The 26,170-nt window shown below is 46.3% G+C and overlaps 1 protein-coding gene across 1 annotated transcript in view; it reads left to right on the top strand.

The window, feature by feature from the left end:
- SLC7A10 (solute carrier family 7 member 10) overlaps positions 1-26,170 on the top strand; it is a 104,257-nt gene that overhangs the window by 64,462 nt on the left and 13,625 nt on the right. Inside the window, exons 9-10 of the mRNA XM_073659940.1 lie at positions 5,135-5,284; positions 8,309-8,486. Of these exons, the coding sequence (XP_073516041.1) occupies positions 5,135-5,284; positions 8,309-8,486 (328 nt within the window). The remainder of the gene's footprint in view (positions 1-5,134; positions 5,285-8,308; positions 8,487-26,170) is intronic.

Genomic DNA, 26,170 nt, shown 5'->3' with positions numbered 1-26,170 from the left:
GCTGAGTTAATGTCCAATGAACTCGGCTCACCTCATGCACGTCACTGACAGCGTGGGAAAATTCTCCTGCACTCAGCGCTTCAGCGTGGGAGAATTCTCACACTGAAGCGCTGAGTGCAGGAGAATTCTCCCACGCTGTCAGTGACGTGCAGGAGGTGAGCTGAGTTCATTGGACATGAGCTCACCTTATGCACGTCACTGACAGCGTGGGAAAATTCTCCTGCACTCAGCGCTTCAGCGTGAGAATTTTCCCACGCTGTCAGTGACGTGCAGGAGGTGAGCTGAGTTCATTGGACATGAGCTCACCTTATGCACGTCACTGACAGCGTGGGAGAATTCTCCTGCACTCAGCGCTTCAGCATGAGAATTTTCCCACGCTGTCAGTGACGTGCATGAGGTGCGCCGAGTTCATTGGACATGACCTCGGCTCATCTTTATGCCGTCACAGTGAGACACTGAGGAGCGCAAGCATGCCTGCGCTTCTCAGTGTCTGCGGGATGACAGGCTGGATGGCGGCGTTCTGCTGCGGTCCAGCCTGTCATCTCGATGTAGCAGAGCTGAAGCTGTCGTGGGAACCATGGAAAGGTAAGGATGATGTTGCTTTATTATTTTTCTTTTATTGCAGGAGATCGTTGGCTTCAGCTGGAATGGGCGTGATGGTAAGTATGGTTTAATTTAGAACAATAAAGGATTGTGTCTTTATTTCAATTAAAGGACTTTATTCTGGGTGTTTGTGTTTTCTTTTAACTTTGACTATGGGGTTAGTAATGGGGGTGTCTTATAGACGCCTCTCCATTACTAACCTGGGCTTGATGTCAGCTGGCATTATAAGCTGACATCAACCCCAGCCCTATTACCCCACTGCCACCGCTACAGGGCAGCGTGGAAGAGCGAGGCTAAGTGCCAGAATTGGCGCATCCTATGAATGCGCCATTTCTGGGGCGGCTGACAGCTGGTGTTTCTAGCCTGGGAGGGGGCCAATATTCATGGCTCCCTTCCTGGGCTATTAATATCAGCCCCCAGCTGTCTGCCTAGCCTTTGCTAGCTATTAAATTAGGGGGGACCCCACGTCATTTTTTTGGGGGGGTCCCCCATTTTAATAGCTAGTAAAGGCTATGTATTCAGCTGGGGGCTCATATTAGTAGCCTGGGAAGCTCCGTGGGTATTACCCCCTTCCCAGGCTTCAAACATCTGCCCCAGCCGTCTGCTTAACATCCGCTAGAGACTAAAATTAAGGGGAACCCCACGCCAATTTTTTTTAATAATAAATCCTTTATTTTAATACTAAATGACAAGTACAGTAACCAACACTGTCACTGTACTTCATATATATGTGACTGACATGTTTCTATCTATCTAATCTATGTGTGAAGCTCTATTCTGTCTGTTATAAATTGTCGGGTACAGATGCTGAATTGCCGGCCGGCTTTTTTAAAGAGACAGTGCATGAAAACACTATTATATTTTTTAATAAATCCTTTACACTAAATGACAAGTACAGTAAGCAACACTGTCACTGTACTTCATATATATGTGACTGACATGTTTCTATCTATCTAATCTATGTGTGATGCTCTATTCCTTCTTGTCTAAATTGTCGGGTACCGGTGTATGCCGCTGCTGAATTGCCGGCCGGCTTTTTTAAAGAAAGCGTCTTCTGAGCAGTTTGTCAGCTTTTAGACACCTTTGAAGGTGTTTTCTATGTGTTTCTATGTGTTTTTGTTTGCCTGCCATTGGTTTTAACGGTGTTCGACGGTGTTCTAAGGTGTTCGACGAACAGTTCGACGAACAGTTCCTCGAACATCCCGGTGTTCGACGAACCGAACCGAACCCGAACACTACGGGGGTGGCTCAACACTAGTTAACAACAGCTCAGATTAGAGACCAGGTCAATGCCACACAGAGTTCTAGCAGCAGACACATCTCTCCAACAACTGTTAAGAGGAGACTTTGTGCAGCAGGCCTTCATGGTAAAATAGCTGCTAGGAAAACACTGCTAAGGACAGGCAACAAGCAGAAGAGATTTGTTTGGGCTGAAAAACGCAAGGAATGGACATTAGACCAGTGGAAATCTGTGCTTTGGTCTGATGAGTCCAAATTTGAGATCTTTGGTTCCAACCACCGTGTCGTTGTGCGACGCAGAAAAGGTGAACGGATGGACTCTACATGCCTGGTTCCCACCATGAAGCATGGAGGAGGAGGTGTGATGGTGTGGGGGTGCTTTGCTGGTGACACTGTTGGGTATTTATTCAAAATTGAAGGCATACTGAACCAGCATGGCTACCACAGCATCTTGCAGCGGCATGCTATTCCATCCGGTTTGCGTTCAGTTGGACCATCATTTATTTTTCAACAGGACAATGACCCCAAACACACCTCCAGGCTGTGTAAGGGCTATTTGACCAAGAAGGAGAGTGATGGGGTGCTACGCCAGATGACCTGGCCTCCACAGTCACCAGACCTGAACCCAATCGAGATAGTTTGGGGTGAGCTGGACCGCAGAGTGAAGGAAAAAGGGCCAACAAGTGCTAAGCATCTCTGGGAACTCCTTCAAGATTGTTGGAAGACCATTTCCGGTGACTACCTCTTGAAGCTCATCAAGAGAATGCCAAGAGTGTGCAAAGCAGTCATCAAAGCAAAAGGTGGCTACTTTGAAGAACCTAGAATATAAGACATATTTTCAGTTGTTTCACACTTTTTTGTTAAGTATATAATTCCACATGTGTTAATTCATAGTTTTGATGCCTTTAGTGTGAATGTACAATTTTCATAGTCATGAAAATACAAAAAAATCTTTAAATGAGAAGGTGTGTCCAAACTTTTGGTCTGTACTGTATATATGACTACGGCCGCAGCGTCCCCCCCCTATACATGGCTACGGCCGCAGCGTCCCCCCATATACATGGCTACGGCCGCAGCGTCTCCCCATATACATGGCTACGGCCGCAGCGTCCCCCCATATACATCGGTACGGCCGCAGCGTCCCCCCCTATACATGGCTACGGCCGCAGCATCCCCCCCTATACATGGCTACGGCCGCAGCATCCCCCCCTATACATGGCTACGGCCGCAGCATCCCCCCCTATACATGGCTACGGCCGCAGCATCCCCCCCTATACATGGCTACGGCCGCAGCATCCCCCCCTATACATGGCTACGGCCGCAGCGTCCCCCCCTATACATGGCTACGGTCGCAGCGTCCCCCCATATATATATAACTTTGGCCGCAGCATCCCCCCATATATATATAACTACGGCCGCAGCGTCCCCCCATATATATATAACTACGGCCGCAGCGTCCCACCATATATATATAACTACAGCCGCAGCGTCCCCCATATACATGTGTTCCAAATTATTATGCAAATAATATTTTCTCAGATTTTACCAAATTACCTATATGAATTGCAGTCATTGTAATTTTCCAGTCAAATAACTATTAGAGTACAATTGAAAGGTTTTTGTACAAACTGCCTATGATAACAGGATATTTTTAAAAAAATAAAACACTCAAACTGCACTCAAAATGCATGTTCCAAATTATTATGCACAGCAGAGTTTTCAACCTTTTAATTTTAATAAAGAACAAAAAAATGGTCATTTTTGAAATTATAAGCATTAGCAGGTTATTACACACTGAAATCAAACAGTTTTCAACTCACAACTTTATTCTAGGTGATGTTACATTTGCACATAGGACCCCTTGTTCGAAAGGAGCTTCTGAACTCTCTCGTCCATTGAATTTGTCAGGTTTTGGATGGTTTCTGCTTTAATTGTTTTGCATGAGGACAGAATACCCTCCCAGAGCTGTTGCTTAGATGTGAACTGCCTCCCGCCATCATAGACACTCCTTTTGATGATGCTCCAGAGGTTCTCAATGGGGTTGAGGTCAGGGGAGCATGGGGGTCACACCATACGTCTGTCCCCTTTTATGCCCATAGCAGCCAGAGATGCAGATGTGTTATGTGCAGCATGAGACGGGGCATTATCATGCATGAAAATGATCTTGCTGCGGAATGCACGGCTCTTCTTCTTGAACCATGGCAGGAAGTGCTGTTTGAGAAACTCAACATACATTATGGAGTTCATGTTTACCCCTTCAGGGATCCTAAAAGGGCCGACAATCTCTCTCCCCATGATTCCAGCCCAAAACATTACTCCACCTCCTCCTTGTTGGCGCTGTAGCCGTGTTTGCATGGGGTATCCATCAACCAGCCATCCTCCACTCCATCCATCTGGACCATCGAGATCATTTCATGCATGACGCAAAACATTGCACATTACCTGCAGACAGAAGCTTTTCCCGCAGCCATTTACCACAACCTCACGTCGATTATAAACGGCTATTATCTTAATGGCGCCCCTCACGTCGGGGTTTCAGTCTGGTACATTTGCTGCTTTTGCTGTGACTGCAGCTTCTGACAGGACTGTGCTAATGAGAGTAGCTCTCCACCTGTGCTGCTCACCTGTCATGTCTGCCCCAGTCACAGCGTCCATCCTGTACACTGAGCCCATAGCAACCAATCAGACCACTGGTTTCGTTCTCCCACTGCAGATTTGGAAATGTAAAATTAACTCTGATTGGTTGCTATGGGCCACTGACCCTACTTCTGGTTGCTATGGAGCAAGTTTATGCTATAAATGAAATAATTGTGCAAATTTTATCACAAATCCAGAGATTTCATTTCCCCCTTGTTAGTTCAAAATACACCACATTCATTGCAAATATTGCTCCTTTTATTAAAATTTCGCAAATTACCTCCATGTTTCACGTACATGTTCTGTTTGTGTTTTTTTACATGGACAGAACACATTGTCAAATTTGCCCCCAATAATTTACACCAACTTTTCATCTAACTTGTAGTCATTTTTTTTATCTCTCTGACGCCCCACCCTCACGATGCGCCACTTTCCAGAATTTTTGGCTTTTATGAATATCTAAAAACAAGTAAAGTCTTTAATAAATTCCAAATGTGGTGAGTTTATTACGAGGCGGCACCTTATAATAAATTTGGCACAAATCTCGCCAAATGTGGAAACTGTTCCTGTGGGGGAAAAAATTGCATCCACCATTTTTTTTTGGGAGTTTTTCCCGTTGGGACATTACTGATGACCCCATGTTTTGTTTTCTTAGTGCGGAGCGACAATTATCATCATGCTGGTTGGTGATACGTACACCCTGATAAACTACGTGTCTTTTATTAACTACCTCTGCTACGGAGTAACAATTATGGGGTTAATTGTTCTTCGTTTCAAGAAACCCAAAATGTTCCGACCGATAAAGGTAAGAGCGAAATACGACATGTCGTTCTCCGCTCGTCTATCATTATTGCATCTCCTTGAAAGAAAAGATATTAGATAAAATGTTGGGTGCAGCGTCCAATACGGTCCTCCATGGCAGCCAGAGCAGGGCCGTCTTCACTTCTGCAGTTCTCTATCCTGAGCATCTCTGGCGATTACAGTGCCCCCCCGACATCATTATATCACGTCTCAACATGACATCACATGAGGCCTCGTTACTAGGCCCCCCCCCCCCCCGACATCATGATGTCACATCTCAATGCACGTAATGACATCACATGAGTCCTCGTTACTGGGCCCCTCAACATCTTGATGTCACATCTCAACGCACGTCATTCCATCACACAAGGCCTCATTACTAGGCCTCCCATGACATCATGATGTCACGTCTCAACGCATGTCATGACATCACATGAGGCATCGGTAAAAGGCCCCCTGACATCATGATGTCACGTCTCAACACACGTCATTACATGACATGAGGCCTCGTTACTAGGCCCCCCAACATCATGATGTCACCTCTCAACGCACGTCATGTGAGGCCTCGTTACTAGGCCCTCCAACATCATGATGTCATGTCTCAATGCACGTCATGACATCACATGAAGCCTCGTTACTAGACCCCCTTACATCATGATGTCACATCTCATCGCACATCATGTGAGGCCTCGTTACTAGGCCCCCCGACATCATTATATCACGTTTCAACATGACATCACATGAGGCCTCGTTACTAGGCCCCCCGACATCATTATATCAAGTCTCAACATGACATCACATGAGGCCTCGTTACTAGGCCCTCCGACATCATGATGTCACGTCTCAATGCACGTCATGACATCACATGAGGCCTCGTTACTAGGCCCCCCGATATCATGATGTCACGTCTCAACGCACGTCATAACATCACATGAGTCCTTGTTACTAGGCCCCCCGATATCATGATGTCACGTCTCAACGCACGTCATGACATCACATGAGGCCTCATAACTAGGACCCCCGACATCATGATGTCACGTCTCAATGCACATCATGTGAGGCCTCGTTACTAGGCCCCCCAACATCATGATGTCATGTCTCAACGCACGTCATGACATCACATGAAGCCTCGTTACTAGACCCCCTACATCATGATGTCACATCACAACGCACATCATGACATCACATGAGGCCTCGTTATTAGGCCCCCGAACTTCATGATGTCACGTCTCAACACACGTCATGACATCACATGAGGCCTCCCATGACATCATGTCATAGGCACCCAGTATGCCGGACGCAGAAGTGAAGACTTCCCTGATCCGGCTGCCATGGAGAATCAAACTGGACACCATACCAGGGCAGCGCAAATGATTTTGCTCCAATCTACAAGATATGATTTTATCATCTAGCTATGGCTTTGTTCACACTGTCTTAAATCAGATGTCTGTTTTTCATGTACATGTTCATGGGAAGAACACATACCCATTATAGTCTATGGAGCTGTTCACATGTCGAGTTGGAGATGTGTCGAATTTGTATCCGTATTGAGGATCCAGCTAATCAATGGGTCTGTGAATAAAACTGATACCATGCTGATAGTAATAACGAAGACACGGACCAAATACGGTCCATTTTTTTCTTGTATGAAAAAAAACGGGGCTTTAGCGTATTTTTACACCATAAAAGCTTCCTGCACATGTGCCAATTGTATCCATAGTACCCTATGGACACAACTGATGCCCATGAGTGTCTTTCGGCATTGTACCTATTATTTGAAGTGGTCATGCGGGCGTACTCTCTTGGATAGACTCCATTGATACTCGAGAGCCGCCATTGCTTGGCATCGGGAAGATTCCTCCTTAGTAACTGTACCACCGAGTGTGCAGGGGAACATGGAGTTTCTTGATGTCGATTTTTGTGGCTGAAAAATCCATAACTAAAATCACATTAAAAAACACATGGATTTTGGCACTGTTTTGTACAAACACGCTGTATCTGACGTCATTTTGATTCATTTTTCAACGCTTTTTTATGTATGGTTTTCAGTACATTTTTAATTATAATACGAGGTATAGCAGTAGGGTATGTTTTTTGGAGCAGCAAAAATCTCCTTCCAGAAAAAGCATCAAAAACTACAAAGAAAAGCAACAAAAAGATTTACGAGTGGAAAAAACTCACAGAGATAAAACATGCTCATTGGGGTATGTTTACGCTGATTTTTTCAGGTTGTGGATATTGAAGAAAATCAGCTTCGAAATCCACACCTTTTTAAATACTCATTGATGTGGATTTCAAAGTGGATCTTCAATATCCTCGTCCCAAAAATTTCCTTGTGAAAATACCCTAGTAAGCAGATTTCAAGTAGGTTTTTTTTTAACGTGGATTATGGTGTGGAATTGGTGCCAAAAACCTCATTAAAAGTTTCCATGTGAACGTACTCTTAGATTAATATTGCACATATTTAATATGGGCCGTTATAATTCTGCTGTTTGAAGTGATCAGATATTGCGTGTATTGGCCTAAAACAGAGTAACTGTAAATCTAATAATAATGGTACGTTCTCATGCCACCGTGCTGCATTTTTTGCTGCGATTTAATTTTGGAAATTGTGGGGGGAAAAAATGTTTTTACTGCAGTTTTTGGAAAATCACGCCAAAAATATGCAGAGTTATTTTGTTGCATGCACCTACATATTAAATGTAATCATGAAGGAATCCTATACAGTAATATGGGTGTATACATCATAATCATAAATTTGCATTTTTTTAATCCATATCCTCCTAATATGCACATTATGCTACTGGCGCTGGTAGTGATGCTGACCCGGTCAGGACTGGCAGATGGCAGTATGCATTATTAAGTAATAGACTTATTTCTATCTCTGGCAGATTTTGCAGCACAGTCAGTATGACACTGGGATCGCATTGATTTTGCAGGGGGTTTTTTTAAAAGGGGAATTTTAGCAAAAATATTCACAGAATTAAAAAAATATATCATTATTTTATCATTTTCTGTTTTATTTCAGGTGAATCTGCTGATTCCCATCACTTATCTATGTTTCTGGGCGTTCCTACTGATATTCAGCTTTTATTCAGAACCAGTAGTGTGTGGCGTCGGACTCATCATTATTTTAACGGGTGTGCCAGTCTTCTTCCTGGCAGTTTACTGGAAGAATAAACCAAAGTGCGTAGATAGATTTATTGGTAAGTCATTGTGCACTTAATGGAAGCCCTGTACACTCACTGGGGTTGAGAAGTGGGTCTTGCCCACCCCCCAAAAAAAATGGTCAGTCCATTCAGTCTGTTCCTCCGTTACTGAGAAATCAGCATTTGTATTGATATGCAAATGAGGCTGAAGAGCTATGGTAGATCTGAAGCCTTTGTCACTCCAGCTCTATTTCCCGCCCACCAATGCCTCCTGCACCTTGACTCTATGCTGTGTGACTTCAGACAAAGGAGCCGTCAGTTAATCAGGAAGAGGTGGCACTGGGCGGGGAGTAGAGCTGGAGTGACAGAGACTTCAGATCTACAGTAGCTCTTCAGCTCATTTGCTCCTTAATTCAAACACTAATTTTTCAGCAACTGAGGAACGGACTGGCCATGTAAAAATATTGCTGTATTTGTCTTTGAAAAAGCTACATGCACATTATATATACATATATATATACATATATATATATATACAGTATATATATATATATATATATATATATATTATATAGTTTGGGAGGTGATTGACAGATTCCCTTTAATTACCCCGTAGCCCCGGTGATAAATAAGAAAAAGGTAACATTCCTAGACTATAATGTGGCGCCCAGCTGCGCTTGGTACCACAGATCCTGGAAGGGTGCATGAACGGATTCCTCCACAAGAGGCCCCCACAGCATACACACACCTCCACCTTCCACCTCAGACCACCAGAGGGAGCCCGTTAGGGATATAAATAGGGAGTAGAGATGAGCGTTGTTCTACTCGAACTGTTCGCCAATCTCAAATTCGAGCTGTTTTGGGCGGTGTTCGAGCCGTTCGGCGAACACGAACGATTTGAGAAAAATTCGGCTGTTCGAGGTTATGTTCGATAACTGTTCGTGCACCAAAATCATGACTGGATTTTTTCTCAGTAATGATGAAAATTAATGTTAATACGCAGTTTGAGTGTACAGCGGGGTGGGGGGAGGGGCAGGGGATGGATCTCTGCAGGAATAATGAAGATCTCCATTTTTTTTTCTCTTTCCCGCATTTACAGTGGGGAGGTGCAGTCTGTCAGCCTATCAGCAGCGCACACACGGAGCGAACTGCTGTTTTTCACACAAGCAAGGGCATGTGTCATTGGCAGTGTATGTCACATGTCCTTGCCCTATAAGACCAAGCCATTTTCCCCGTCGCCACCATTTTCTCACTGCTGCAGCTGCGTGTTAGACGGCACCGCTGTTGCTGTGTGCGCTATACCTTGTTAATTTCAAGCCAATTTTCGCACAAATATACAGATAGCTTGGGAGTAGGGAATAGTTGTGATTGCAGTCCTTTTAAGGACTAGGTTACAGCATTTCCTACGACTTTTATCAGGCAGGTCTGTGCTCTTAAATAGATAGATTGTGGGAGTAAAGACTAATTGTAATTGCAGTCCTTTTCAGGACTAGGTTACATCAGTTCCTATCAGTTTTTGCCAGGCAGGTCTGTGCCAGTGCTGTGCAAGTTTTTTTCACAGCATTTGGCTGAATCTAGCAAAGCTAATCCTTTTTGGCCTATTGCAGAGTGTGTTAGTCAGTGGAGTAGCCTATCTGTGTTGCAAGATATACCACCTGTGTATAGAATACCAATTTTTTTACTGCACCTAGTGAAGTAAAATCTTTTGGGCATAGCATCATTCTATTAGTCCATCTATACTGACCTCCATCAGGTTGCAAATTGAATATAATTTTTTTCTGCATCTAGCTCTGAAAAAATATTTGGGCTTCTAGCAGTGTGTGGGACTTTCTCTATTAGTCCATCTATACTGACCTCCATCAGGTTGCAAATTAAAATTAATTTTTATCTGCATCTAGCTCTGAAAAAATATTTGGCCTTCTAGCAGTGTGTGGGACTTTCTCTATTAGTCCATCTATACTGACCTCCATCAGGTTGCAAATTAAAAATAATTTTTATCTGCATCTACCTCTGAAAAAATATTTGGGCTTCTAGCTGTGTGTGGGACTTGTTCTATTAGTCCATCTATACTGACCTCCATCAGGTTGCAAACTGAATATAATTTTTTTCTGCATCTAGCTCTGAAAAAATATTTGGCCTTCTAGCAGTGTGTGGGACTTTCTCTATTAGTCCATCTATACTGACCTCCATCAGGTTGCAAACTGAATATATTTTTTTTCTGTATCTACCTCTGAAAAAATATTGGGCTTCTAGCTGTGTGTGGGACTTGTTCTATTAATCCATCTATACAGACCTCCATCAGGTTGCAAACTGAATATAATTTTTTTCTGCATCTAGCTCTGAAAAAATATTTGGCCTTCTAGCAGTGTGTGGGACTTTCTCTATTAATCCATCTATACTGACCTCCATCAGGTTGAAAATTAAAAATAATTTTTATCTGCATCTACCTCTGAAAAAATATTTGGGCTTCTAGCTGTGTGTGGGACTTGCTCTATTAGTCCATCTATACTGACCTCCATCAGGTTGCAAACTGAATATAATTTTTTTCTGCATCTAGCTCTGAAAAAATATTTGGCCTTCTAGCAGTGTGTGGGACTTTCTCTATTAGTCCATCTATACTGACCTCCATCAGGTTGCAAACTGAATATATTTTTTTTCTGTATCTACCTCTGAAAAAATATTGGGCTTCTAGCTGTGTGTGGGACTTGTTCTATTAATCCATCTATACTGACCTCCATCAGGTTGAAAATTAAAAATAATTTTTATCTGCATCTAGCTCTGAAAAAATATTTGGCCTTCTAGCAGTGTGTGGGACTTTCTCTATTAGTCCATCTATACTGACCTCCATCAGGTTGCAAATTAAAAATAATTTTTATCTGCATCTACCTCTGAAAAAATATTTGGGCTTCTAGCAGTGTGTGGGACTTGTTCTATTAGTCCATCTATACTGACCTCCATCAGGTTGCAAACTGAATATAATTTTTTTCTGCATCTAGCTCTGAAAAAATATTTGGCCTTCTAGTAGTGTGTGGGACTTTCTCTATTAGTCCATCTATACTGACCTCCATCAGGTTGCAAATTAAAAATATTTTTTATCTGCATCTAGCTCTGAAAAAATATTTGGCCTTCTAGCAGTGTGTGGGACTTTCTCTATTAGTCCATCTATACTGACCTCCATCAGGTTGCAAATTAAAAATAATTTTTATCTGCATCTACCTCTGAAAAAATATTTGGGCTTCTAGCTGTGTGTGGGACTTGTTCTATTAGTCCATCTATATTGACCTCCATCAGGTTGCAAACTGAATATAATTTTTTTCTGCATCTAGCTCTGAAAAAATATTTGGCCTTCTAGCAGTGTGTGGGACTTTCTCTATTAGTCCATCTATACAGACCTCCATCAGGTTGCAAACTGAATATATTTTTTTTCTGCATCTAGCTCTGAAAAAATATTGGGCTTCTAGCTGTGTGTGGGACTTGTTCTATTAATCCATCTATACAGACCTCCATCAGGTTGCAAACTGAATATAATTTTTTTCTGCATCTAGCTCTGAAAAAATATTTGGCCTTCTAGCAGTGTGTGGGACTTTCTCTATTGGTCCATCTATACTGACCTCCATCAGGTTGCAAATTAAAAATAATTTTTATCTGCATCTAGCTCTGAAAAAATATTTGGCCTTCTAGCAGTGTGTGGGACTTTCTCTATTAGTCCATCTATACTGACCTCCATCAGGTTGCAAATTAAAAATAATTTTTATCTGCATCTACCTCTGAAAAAATATTTGGGCTTCTAGCTGTGTGTGGGACTTGTTCTATTAGTCCATCTATACTGACCTCCATCAGGTTGCAAACTGAATATAATTTTTTTCTGCATCTAGCTCTAAAAAAAATATTTGGCCTTCTAGCAGTGTGTGGGACTTTCTCTATTAGTCCATCTATACTGACCTCCATCAGGTTGCAAATTAAAAATAATTTTTATCTGCATCTAGCTCTGAAAAAATATTTGGCCTTCTAGCAGTGTGTGGGACTTTCTCTACTAGTCCATCTATACTGACGTCCATCAGGTTGCAAATTAAAAATAATTTTTATCTGCATCTCGCTCTGAAAAAATATTTGGCCTTCTAGCAGTGTGTGGGACTTTCTCTATTAGTCCATCTATACTGACCTCCATCAGGTTGCAAATTAAAAATAATTTTTATCTGCATCTACCTCTGAAAAAATATTTGGGCTTCTAGCTATGTGTGGGACTTCTTCCATTAGTCCATCTATACTGACCTCCAACAGGTTGCAAACTGAATATAATTTTTTTCTGCATCTAGCTCTGAAAAAATATTTGGGCTTCTAGCTGTGTGTGGGACTTGTTCTATTAATCCATCTATACAGACCTCCATCAGGTTGCAAACTGAATATATTTTTTTTCTGCATCTACCTCTGAAAAAATATTGGGCTTCTAGCTGTGTGTGGGACTTGTTCTATTAATCCATCTATACAGACCTCCATCAGGTTGCAAACTGAATATATTTTTTTTCTGCATCTACCTCTGAAAAAATATTGGGCTTCTAGCTGTGTGTGGGACTTGTTCTATTAATCCATCTATACAGACCTCCATCAGGTTGCAAACTGAATATAATTTTTTTCTGCATCTAGCTCTGAAAAAATATTTGGCCTTCTAGCAGTGTGTGGGACTTTCTCTATTAGTCCATCTATACTGACCTCCATCAGGTTGCAAATTAAAAATAATTTTTATCTGCATCTAGCTCTGAAAAAATATTTGGCCTTCTAGCAGTGTGTGGGACTTTCTCTATTAATCCATCTATACTGACCTCCATCAGGTTGCAAATTAAAAATAATTTTTATCTGCATCTACCTCTGAAAAAATATTTGGGCTTCTAGCTGTGTGTGGGACTTGTTCTATTAGTCCATCTATACTGACCTCCATCAGGTTGCAAACTGAATATAATTTTTTTCTGCATCTAGCTCTGAAAAAATATTTGGCCTTCTAGCAGTGTGTGGGACTTGTTCTATTAGTCCATCTATACTGACCTCCATCAGGTTGCAAATTAAAAATAATTTTTTTTCTGCATCTACCTCTGAAAAAATATTGGGCTTCTAGCTGTGTGTGGGACTTGTTCTATTAATCCATCTATACAGACCTCCATCAGGTTGCAAACTGAATATAATTTTTTTCTGCATCTACCTCTGAAAAAATATTTGGGCTTCTAGCTGTGTGTGGGACTTGTTCTATTAGTCCTTCTATACTGACCTCCATCAGGTTGCAAACTGAATATAATTTTTTTCTGCATCTAGCTCTGAAAAAATATTTGGCCTTCTAGCAGTGTGTGGGACTTGTTCTATTAGTCCATCTATACTGACCTCCATCAGGTTGCAAATTCAAAATAATTTTTTGTGTGCATCTAGCTCTGAAAAAATATTTGGCCTTCTAGCAGTGTGTGGGACTTTCTCTATTAGTCCATCTATACTGACCTCCATCAGGTTGCAAACTGAATATTTTTTTTTTCTGCATCTACCTCTGAAAAAATATTTGGGCTTCTAGCTGTGCGTGGGACTTGTTCTATTAGTCCATCTATACTGACCTCCATCAGGTTGCAAATCGAATATAATTTTTTTCTGCATCTAACCCAGCCAATAGTTTTGGCCTAATACCACAGTTTGGCCACTCAGCTCTGCTTGGTTCCCATCCATTGTTTTTTTGTGCAAACAACTCCAGAGTTGTGAATTAGTTAACCACCAAAATGAGTGGAAAAAGGCCTGCTGCTGGTGGAAAGGGGAATAGGCGTGTTGGGAAGGGGAAAAAAGGTTGTGTCCGTGGGGTAGGTGTTAAAGCAACAGTAACATCTGCAGAAGAAAGACCATCTTCCAGCCAAACTAAAATGTCTACTTCTTTTAGCGGACAATGTGATAAGATCCCTTTCTTACGGCCACGCTAATCGCTACAAATTCCAGATGAGGCACAAAAACAGCAGGTGCTTCAACGGATATCAAGTGCTCCTTTAAGTGGGCTCTCCTCCACATCAACTTCAACATCACAAATACTCCAGTCCTCAAAGGCGTCACCCCAATCGCACTTGCTTCCTCACAGCTCCCAAATCTCCAGCTGCCCATCTGAGTATGAGGTAGAACAGATGGTTGAGTCTGCAGAGCTGTTTACTCATACTATAGCCTGGGAATCAGAGGTCGACTCCAGCGCTTCTGTGAATCCAGACGAGGAAATGATCTGCACTGATGCCCAGAATCTTTATGAGTCGGATCCAGGACCAGACGCAGAAGGTTCTGACCATAATGTAGACCCTCATTCCCAAACTGTAACTCCTGTTGGTGGAGACAATGAGGAAGACGATGATGAGACTCAAATACCTGATTGGAGCGACAACTTTAGTTTTTTGTCAGGGCAGGAACAGGTTGGCTCTGAGGACGACGGGTGTGATAACGCACAGTGTGATGATGATGAGGTTGGAGATCCCACTTACTGTCAACCCACAGTCAGCCAAGAGATGAGGTCAGCAGAGGAGGTGGAGGAAGATGCTAGTGACGACGAGGTCAGGTTGCGCCTTCCTGGACAGAGACGTAGTACTGGAAGCACGTCAACAACTGCATCCTCAAACACAACTCTGCCTCTCACCACAAGTCGTGGTGGCTCTTCAGGTCGCATGGGTGCTAAGCCTTGCATAGCCTGGGCATTTTTTCAGATCGATAAAGATGACCCAACTCGTGTTATCTGTAACATTTGTCAGCAAAAGCTAAGTAGAGGCCAAAAAATACATAGTTTGAGTACTTCATGCATGAACCGGCACATGGACATGAAGCATAAGTTGCAGTGGGAAGCTCAGTGTGCTACAATGCGGCCTAGCCGGCCGGGCCAACCACCGTCTGCCATATCTTGTGCATCCGCGGCCTCTTCATCCTCTGTGACTGGGGGGACAGCAGTCACACCTGTTTTGGGGCGCAGACCTGCCACCTCTTTACCCGCAACAGCCAGCGTGATTGGCAGGTCATCATTTTCTTTGGAGGTGGTAACACCAGCTGGTGTTGAGCGCTGTCCGACATCGATAGCACCACCTTTGGATGAAGGCAACCTAACATGTCCGCCTGCATCTTCCTCACAGACCGGCAGTTTGCCGGGGACACCCTTATCAACCCCGTCTAAGCACAATAGCCAGCCCTCAGTCCCTCAGATGTGGACAAGTAAAAGACCATTTCCTCCTAGCCATGAGAAAGCTAAGAGGTTGAATTTCACCATCTGCAAGCTCTTGGCTACAGAAATGCTGCCTTTCCGCCTGGTGGACACAGAGGATTTTCGAGACCTTATGTCCGTCGCAGTGCCCCAGTACCAGATGCCCAGTCGGCACTACTTCTCAAAGAAAGGTGTGCCTGCGCTCCACCAGCATGTCGCACACAACATCACCGCTTCTTTGAGAAACTCTGTGTGTGACAGGGTGCATTTCACCACAGACACTTGGACGAGTAGGCATGGACAGGGGCGTTACATGTCGCTGACTGGGCACTGGGTAACTATGGTGACAGCAGGACAAGGGGCTGCTGTCCAAGTCTTGCCGTCCCCACGAGTTGTGCGTCAATCCTCTTTATGTCAAAGTTCCTCCACTGCTTCTGCCTCCTCAACCTCCTCTCGGTCTTCCACCTGCACCCAAAGCCTGTCTGGTCATGCCACAAGCTTTCTAACTGCGCAGAAGGGATCCTGCACACCTCCTTACTATGCTGGCAGTAGGGCTCAACGTCATCAGGCGGTTTTTACTTTGAAATGTCTGGGAAATGTGAGTCACACAGCTGAGGAGTTGTGGTCAGCTCTGGAGAACCAATTTCATGAATGGTTGTCTCCACTGGACCTGAAACCAGGGAAGGCCGTGTGCGACAATGCTGCAAACCTGGGTGCGGCCCTTCGCCGGGGCAATGTCACACACGTGCCTTGTATGGCTCACGTGTTGAACCTGGTTGTCCAGCAATTTTTAGCCCACTATCCCAGACTAGATGGCCTTCTGCAGAGGGCATGGTCGCTGTGTGCTCACTTCCGCCGTTCGCATCCCGCAGCTCAGCGACTTACATCTCTACAGAAGTCGTTGGGCCTGCCACTTCACCGGCTAAAATGCGATGTGCCTACCCGGTGGAATTCAACTCTGCACATGTTGCAGCGACTGTGGCAGCACCGACAAGCCCTGGTGCAATACGTTCTGACGTATAGCCTGGGCCAACGAGATCCAGAGGTGGGGCAAATCACGCTGGAGGAGTGGTCTCAGATCAGGGACCTATGCACCCTTCTGCACAGTTTTGAAATGGCGACGAAGATGTTTAGTGCTGACGATGCCATTATCAGCATGACTATTCCGGTGATTTACATACTGGAGCACATGTTAAACAGAATTCGGAGTCAGGTGGTGGCACAAGAGGAGGTGGAGGAAGTAGAGGAGGAGGAGTTGTATGCGGAAGGGCTAACATCTGCAAGGTCCAGACAGTCGGCAGCACCAAGGCGGCAGGCATGTGAGGGTGGGGGAGATGGTTTTACCAGGGTGCATGGTAGCAGCCAATCTAGTGAGGAAGGTGCAGGAGCCCAGGAAGAAGTGGAGGACGAACTGATGGAAGACTCATCAGATGAGGGAGACCTTGATCACATTTCTGTTGTGCGAGGTTGGGGGGAGAGGACAGAGGAAGGAAGCATGATTGTTACCTCGCCACCAACACAACAGGGACTTGGTGCTCCTGGATGCGCAACACACATGAGTGCCTTCTTGCTGCACTACCTGCAACATGACCCTCGAATTGTGAGAATTAGAAATAATCCTGACTACTGGGTTGCCACACTGTTAGATCCCCGGTACAAAAGTAAATTTGCCGAAATTATTCCTGCCATAGAAAGGGATGCACGCATGCAGGAGTATCAGCAGAGACTGTTGCAGAATCTTACATGTGCTTTTCCACAAAACACCAGTGGTGCACGTAGTGAATCTCACAGTTCCAACTTGCCAACCGTGGGACCGTCAAGTGTTCAGCACTCAAACCGTAACAGAACCACAGTATCTGCTGGTAACATCAATTTTGCGGAATCATTTCACCACTTTTTTAGCCCATCCTTTGCAAGGCCACAGGAGACAAGAAGTCTGACACATAGTCAACGCCTAGAGACGATGGTACAGGAGTATCTCCAAGTAAACATTGAAGCCATGACTGTGTCACTGGACCCTTGCTCTTTTTGGGCTTCCAATCTGGATAAATGGCCGAAGCTAGCCACTTACGCCTTGAAGATCTTGTCATGCCCCGCAGCCAGCATTCTGTCTGAACGTGTGTTCAGCGCTGCTGGTGGTGTGCTGACAGATAAGCGCACGCGGCTCTCCACTGATAATGTAGACAGACTCACGTTCATAAAGATGAACAAATCATGGATCCGAAACGACTTTTCTACCCCTGTGTCATCCTGGGGAGAGTAAAAGCTTGATGATTGGTTAAAATCACCCTACCAACCGTTTTAAGCTTTCAAATTACTAATCATGTTTATCTGTATCTTGGCTGGAAAATAATTTGGGCTTTGTAGCAGTGTGCAGCACTGATTCTATTAGGCCATCTATAATAAGCTCCACCAGATTTAAAATTACTAATCATGTTTATCTGTATCTTGGCTGGAAAATAATTTGGGCTTTGTAGCAGTGTGCAGCACTGATCCTATTAGGCCATCTATACTAAGCTCCACCAGATTTAAAATTAATAATAATTTTTAGCTGCATCTAGCCCGGAAAATAATTTTGGGGCTCCGAGATGCGCAAGACACATAAGTGCCTTCTTGCTGCACTACCTGCAACATGACCCTCATATTGTCAGAATTCGAAGTAATCATGACTACTGGGTTGCCACACTCTTAGATCCCCCAAACTTTTCGATCAACCTTTTCATTTTAATAAAGACCAAAAAAATTGTCATTTTTGAAATTATAAGCATTAGCAGGTTATTAGAAACTGAAATCAAACAGTTTTCAACTCAAAACTTTATTCTAGGTGATGTTACATTTTCACATAGGACCCCTTGTTCGAAAGGAGCTTCTGAACTCTCTCGTCCATTGAATTTGTCAGGTTTTGGATGGTTTCTGCTTCAATTGTTTTGCATGAGGACAGAATACCCTCCCAGAGCTGTTGCTTAGATGTGAACTGCCTCCCGCCATCATAGACACTCCTTTTGATGATGCTCCAGAGGTTCTGAATGGGGTAGAGGTCAGGGGAGCATGGGGGTCACACCATAAGTTTGTCCCCTTTTATGCCCATATCAGCCAGAGATGCACATGTTTTATGTGCAGCATGAGATGGTGCATTATCATGCAAAAAAATGATCTTGCTGTGAAATACACGGTTCTTCTTCTTGAACCATGGCAGGAAGTGCTGTTTGAGAAAATCCACATACATTATGGAGTTCATCTTTAGCGCCTTCAGGGATCCTAAAGGGGCCGACAATCTCTCTCCCCATGATTCCAACCCAAAACATTACTCCACCTCCTCCTTGTTGGCGCTGTAGCCGTGTTTGCGTGGGGTGTCCATCAACCAGCCATCCTCCACTCCATCCATCTGGACCATCGAGCGCTGCACGGCACTCATCCGTGAACAAAACAGTTTTGAAATCAGTCTTCATGTAATGTTTGGCCCACTGGAGCCGTTTCTGCTTGTGTGAAGTGGATAGAGGCGGTCGACAGGATGGCGTATGTGTGGCACCCCAGGGGTCTGGTTTCCACAGTAATGCAATGTTATGTCTGAGAGCAGGTGGGAGGTCTCTTGGTCAGGAATCCTATGCATGCCACACCTCCTGCCCAGTCCTGGGAGGGGAAGGACTTCCCCTATATAAACCTGGGGCTGAGGCAGGGTTAGAGAGTTCAGAGGGAGAGTTGAGCCAGGAGGGCTGACAGGGAGCTGTGGCTCCGGCTGGGCCCAGCTCCTGGGCCATGCCAGAAGTAGAGAAGAGAAGCAGCATAGGAAGAAACAACAGGAGCTCTGTGGGAGCAGTGTTACAAAGAGTCAGGGGCTGGCAGCTGCAGAGCTCGCCCTGACTGAGAAGTTATCACCGGACCCGGTGTCCGAGGCTGTGGGGACTAACTCCTACCCAGCAGCAGAAACCGACCGGCAGGGGATTGCAGGTCCTCTGGCCCAGAAACCCGAAGGCACGGTCACACGTGTGGGACCAGCACCGCCGTCGTGGAGCGAAAGCTACTAGAAGGCCCCGAGTCACCGGCCATACGGGTGAGCACCACACGGTACACTCAGGGACGTGGGCTACTTATACCCGCCTCTAGCAAGGTAGCCAGAAGAGTATCGTTAGTTTGGGAGGCCTACAACTCCGCCTGGCCAGGGGAGATCCCATCTGCTCAAGGACTGACCAGGCCCCAACCGCTAGCCAGTACTCCGGGAGGGTCTATCTTTGTCACCAGTAAAGACCCTGAACTACACCGCATCGTCTCTGAGTGGTTCCTGATACCCCCATCATCCACGTCGGCTTCCCTGAGGCCATACCCCTCCCGTTGGGGGTTATACCATCCACGCTGCACCATCCTTCCACCGGCCTCAGCGGTCTGCCCTGCAGCGGCAGCTCCATAGCTGCATTCAACGGGTGGCGTAGTCGTCCATCATCTACCGCTGATACAGCGCCACTTAGTCTGACTCCCTGGGCACGGACCGGATCACCGCCACGAGACTACAACCCTCAAGAGATCCGGCTCCGGGTAAGCTCCCGCGTGCGCAACGCAGCGCGACACAGGCCCAGGGGCGCGTCAACTTTTGGCGTAGTCGGCAGGATTTCGTGCCCGCAACCACCGGGTACTGCGTGCCTGAAAAAGACTGTTCAAACTTACCTGTGGTGAAGATTCCCGCCATCCGGCGCCATCTTCCGCTTCCTTCCCGCCATCGGTGGAGTTTTCCCGCCATCCGGCGCCATCTTCGGCCTTCTTCCCGCCATACGTGGAGTTTTCCCGCCATTGGACGCCATCTTGGGGACGCCGCGCGGGAAGAAGAGGGGCGTGGACTCCGAAAGCGCGCGAGAACTGAAGCCCCGCCTCACGTCCGGACGTTGCGTAAGGTCCTGGAAGGAGCCCAGCAGACGCCGACGTCACAGGAGCGCGACGGAAGGTCCTCAACCCTGACGATCCACTGCGGAGCCGCGGCCTACGGAAGAGGATCATCGCAAGGTAGGCCACGGTCCACTAGGGGGGAGAAGGATGTCGGATACGGAGGAGAGCTTCACCGCTTCAACCCCCGCCAGCGCCACCGCTGTTGCGGTCATGCCTTTCACCATGCCCTATATCCCGGGGGCAGCCTGGCTACCCCAGTACTCAGGGGAGTCACATACCCTGCATGACTTTAGAGAAAAGCTGGATAGCCTCTTCCAGGTGTACCCCCTCACAGAGGAGCAAAAAGTGAGCATCCTGGTGGCCCAATTAACCGGAGCAGCCCAAAGGGAGGTAAAGTCCTGGCCACCTGGGAGGAGGACTGTCGCAGAGATACTAACCCAGCTAACCGAGGAGGAGCTGCAGTACTACCAATACGAGGAAAGCCAAGAGGACCCGGACGGGTCTGAGGACTACCCTCAGGAGGGAGCACAAAGAGGACATAGCTACTGAAGGGAAGTAGCGTGAATAAAGAGCTGTAAATAGTTACCCGTAAGGGTACAAGGACTGCTGCTAATTAAAATATGGTCCCCGTTGGGATTAGTGAATTGTTCCCCATGTGCCCCTATCCCTTACCAGGCTGAGGACTGTGAGCAGCCAATCCTTATCCCCACTGGCCGAGGACTGAGAGCGGCCATATCCTGTAAATAATTATGTGTTTCTAGTAATTTATAGGAGTCCTTGGTGGATTTACCGGGAATCCTTTGTACAGTTAGTGGAGCGTAACCCAGGATGGACTAAAAGACTGTTAAGGACTCGGGGCAGGACAGACCCCTACCTGGTTACGTCTCCCTGTTTTGGTGAAATGGACACCTTGTTTTCTTCAAAAACTGCACCCGGTTGCGGACACGCCGTAACCATCTTTATGTGTTTTTCTTATTGTATTATTATTGTTTATACCTTGTTATGTTTTTCTAAAAATATGTTTAGTCCCGGAGTACTAAATTTCACTAGGGGGGAATGTGGCACCCCAGGGGTCTGGTTTCCACAGTAATGCAATGTTATGTCTGAGAGCAGGTGGGAGGTCTCTTGGTCAGGAATCCTATGCATGCCACACCTCCTGCCCAGTCCTGGGAGGGGAAGGACTTCCCCTATATAAACCTGGGGCTGAGGCAGGGTTAGAGAGTTCAGAGGGAGAGTTGAGCCAGGAGGGCTGACAGGGAGCTGTGGCTCCGGCTGGGCCCAGCTCCTGGGCCATGCCAGAAGTAGAGAAGAGAAGCAGCATAGGAAGAAACAACAGGAGCTCTGTGGGAGCAGTGTTACAAAGAGTCAGGGGCTGGCAGCTGCAGAGCTCGCCCTGACTGAGAAGTTATCACCGGACCCGGAGTCCGAGGCTGTGGGGACTAACTCCTACCCAGCAGCAGAAACCGACTGGCAGGGGATTGCAGGTCCTCTGGCCCAGAAACCCGAAGGCACGGTCACACGCGTGGGACCAGCACCGCCGTCGTGGAGCGAAAGCTACTAGAAGGCCCCGAGTCACCGGCCATACGGGTGAGCACCACACGGTACACTCAGGGACGTGGGCTACTTATACCCGCCTCTAGCAAGGTAGCCAGAAGAGTATCGTTAGTTTGGGAGGCCTACAACTCCGCCTGGCCAGGGGAGATCCCATCTGCTCAAGGACTGACCAGGCCCCAACCGCTAGCCAGTACTCTGGGAGGGTCTATCTTTGTCACCAGTAAAGACCCTGAACTACACCGCATCGTCTCTGAGTGGTTCCTGCTACCCCCATCATCCACGTCGGCTGCCCTGAGGCCATACCCCTCCCGTTGGGGGTTATACCATCCACGCTGCACCATCCTTCCACCGGCCTCAGCGGTCTGCCCTGCAGCGGCAGCTCCATAGCTGCATTCAACGGGTGGCGTAGTCGTCCATCATCTACCGCTGATACAGCGCCACTTAGTCTGACTCCCTGGGCACGGACCGGATCACCGCCACGAGACTACAACCCTCAAGAGATCCGGCTCCGGGTAAGCTCCCGCGTGCGCAACGCAGCGCGACACAGGCCCAGGGGCGCGTCATATGCACAGCTGCAAACCTCTGAAGGACCCTACATCTTGTTGTTCGGGGGACGTTGGAGGCACCAGCAGCTTCAAAAACTTGTCTGCTGCTATGACAAGGCTTTTTTGCCGCTGCTCTTTTAACCTGACGTAATTGCCTGTAGGAAAGAGTCCTCAATTTGCCCTTATCAGCACGCACACGTGTGTACTGTGAATCAGCTACATACTTCTTGATTGCCAAGACACTTCATCCTGATCATCGCACAATGTTGATTGTAGTCATGCCTTGACCTAAACACTCCACAATTTGTTGCTTCTCAGCAGCCGACACATCCTTTTTCTTTCCCATTTTGGCAGAAAATGTAGGCTGCTTAATAATGTGAGACAGCCTTCTTAAGTAGTCTTGCCTTTCATTGGACACACCTGCCAAACTAATTAGCACAGGTGTCTGCAATTGCTTACAGTGATATAAAGAGCCCTGACACACATCACCATCAATGAGTTTAACTGACAAACAAACAAATTCTTCCCTTATCACTCCTAAACACTTTTTGCATAATAATTTGGAACACAGTGTACATGTGCTTTTCCACAAAACACCAGTGGTTCACGTAGTGAATCTTACAGTTTTAACTTGCCAACCGTGGTCTGTATGGAGTTGTTCAATAAAGGGCCCAAAATTAAGATAACATAGATGGGAGAGGTCTCTATGAATAGGAGTTCCTAAATATTTGATACCCTGTGAGGGCCAGGCAAAGGGAAAGTTGGACTGGATGGAATCCTATATGGATTTGGGGAGGGAGACATCGAGGGCCTCAGACTTCGCTGCATTGATTTTAAAATTTGACCATGTAACAAAGTGATCTATTTCAGCCATAACAGCACGGATGGATATATGTGATTGAGTGATATATACTAGGACATCATCAGCAAATAGAGAGCACTTGTACTCGGTGCCTCCCACCTCAATCCACCTAATATTGGGGTTATGGCGAATTGATGAGAGCAGGTGCTCCGTCACTAGGATGTATAAGAGAGGGGACAGAGGACATCCCTGCCTTGTCCCATTGGTGATTGTGAAAGGTGATGAAAATGTTCTGATGCACCCCCTGGGCCTTGGGACACCCGGAGCCGGACCCTTTTTGGTGGATGCTGGTGGTTGTAGTCTTCGTGGCGGCGACCCGGTTCCGTGGCTCAGGGTGGTCAAACCAGTGGCGGAACTATTTATGTGGTTTTGATGTTTAAATGTCCGACTACGCCACCCGTGGATTGTGGTCAGAGTGAACCGCCGCTGCAGGGCAGACCGCTGAGGCTGGTGTTGTGGGTGCAGCAGAGCGTAGCATAACTCCCCACGGGAGGAGTATAGCCTCAGGGCAGTGTATGCGGAGGTTGGGGGTGATGGTGCAGGGCAGCAGCAGTAACGACACGGAGTCAGTGATGCAGTCCAGGGCCTTTACTCACAGTTCTTATTATCCAGACCACGTCTGCAGGTAACGGCTGCCCACGTCGTACTGTGCTCACCAGGTGAGGGGCTCAGACAACTCCCAGATAACTTTGGAGCGCTTCACAGGACCCCCTTTGTGTGTCCTTTGTCTGGCCTTTCTTACCAACCCTTCTGTCCGGCTGTCTCGGGCCTCCTCTTGGTAAACTTGGCGCCAGTTTCCCTGACCCTATGTGGTGCCTTCCTAGCGGGTGTAGCGAGGGGCTGCGCCACATAAAATGTCACAGCCTCCGGTTTCTAGCTGAGGGTTGTTTCCTGCCTCCACTAGTTTCGGGGACCGGTCTCCCCCTTTGGCCTGACCCCTCCACGCAGGTGGATTCGGGCGTGCGGTGGCGACTCGCCCGTCCGCACCCCTGGGATCCCTTCATTCCTCGTTCCTGGAGCCTTCTCCGCTCCTCTTCCTTCCTTCTCCCTCTTCCAGGCCTGGGCCTCTGTTACTAGGCCCGCCTCCGGAGCAGAGCTCATGCAGAGCCCCTGCTCCCTGCCACTTCTGCTCAGACTTCTCTGCACTGAACTAAGATGGTGCCCACCTTTTATACTCCCTTCTAAATGCACCCAGGAACTGCTTCCTCCCTGCTCCTGCACTACAGGGTTCCCCTTCCTCAGTGTTCCCTCCCCCCACTCCAGCCAGGGACAGGGACTGTCGTGCCCATCTCAGAGGCATATTGGTCGCCCTGCCCCACGGCAATGTGGTGTAATGCATGCAGGTGTCGGGTCCTGATCCACACTCCATCCTTACCTGAGAGTGAGATATCACACCTCTGGGTGAGGTGCAATACCTCTGTAGCAACCGAGCCCTCAGGGTGCTACAGTTCCATTTATCTTCAGCCTAGGTGACGTATTGTGATACAGGGCCGTGATTTTGGCTATAAAAGGGTCCCCTAGACCCCTACCCCAAGCTTCTTAAGAGAATCATATATGGCGTGCCAGGAGACTCTATGGAATGCTTTCTCAGCATCCAACGAGAGTATCTAATTACAAATTTTTAACTGCATCTAGCCCAGGAAATACTTTGTGCCTAGTAGCAGTGTCTGCTAGTCAGCGGATTATCCCGGCTGTTAAGCAAGCTACACCACCTGTAGTTTGGACACTTAATTTTTTCAAAGGAAATGCTTCGGGACCACGGGATACTCAGTGAAGAGCATCAGGAGGCACCCCAAGGCATAGGGGCTGGGACTGGCAGTAGGATGCCTTGCGGTGGACAGCCGAGCTCGATCCTTATAAAAGCTTTTTAACTGCAGCAGCTTTAGTGGACGCTACTGGAGCTGGAATTACGCGGCTGCTGGCATGAGACTTACCCTCCAATAGATCCTTGTAAATGGATTTAAAGTGTATTCATTCAAATTAGAGAGACAATTTAAATTAACCGGTTCCCGACCGCCCACTGTAGATAAACATCGGCGCTTGCCGGGCTCTGTGCAGTGCCGACGTTTAAAAACGGTGGATGGTCTCGCAGTGCTCAGGACCACCAGGGTCCTGCAAGCACTGCGATTCCGGTGCAGAGCGTTAGCTTAGATCAGGTCCCAGTGATGTTAACCCTTTGCTGTCTTCTATATGCTGTGATCTATAGTGATCGCGGCATATAGGAGACAGCAGGAAGAGAGGGGGTCGTCTTACTTACCTCCGAAGACCTCCGTTTCGCTTGAGGACCTGGGGTTGCTATGGCAGCTGGAGGTCACATGACCTCCTCCAGCTCTGCCATATATGGTGTCCTTCCTGTCTGGCTTCAGCTTGTATGTAGCTGAAGTCAGACAGGAGACTCTGACTGAAACAGTCAGTGAAGATCTCATATAATGTAATATATGTGTATTACATTACATGAGATCAGTGATCAGAAAAATAAAAATTAATGTCCCATACAGGGACTAAGTAAAAATGTAAAAAAAAGTAAAAAAAAAGTTTTTAAACTATTAAAAAAAAAAATCACAAAATAAATAAAAATAAATAAAAATAAATAAATAAAATATTAAACCAATAAATCCGTAAATTATTACAAAACCAAAAAAAGTACACATATTTGGTATCGCCGCGTCCGAGCTATAAAACTGTCACACTAATTAACTCCTTCTGTGCACACCGT

This window comes from Phyllobates terribilis, unplaced genomic scaffold (genome assembly GCF_046119375.1).
Source record: "Phyllobates terribilis strain yellow unplaced genomic scaffold, ASM4611937v1 Scaffold_14__1_contigs__length_39327217, whole genome shotgun sequence".
NCBI classification, from domain to species: domain Eukaryota; kingdom Metazoa; phylum Chordata; class Amphibia; order Anura; family Dendrobatidae; genus Phyllobates; species Phyllobates terribilis.
The sequence above is the reverse complement of the archived record's forward strand: the minus strand, read 5'-3'. Positions and strand labels throughout refer to the sequence as shown.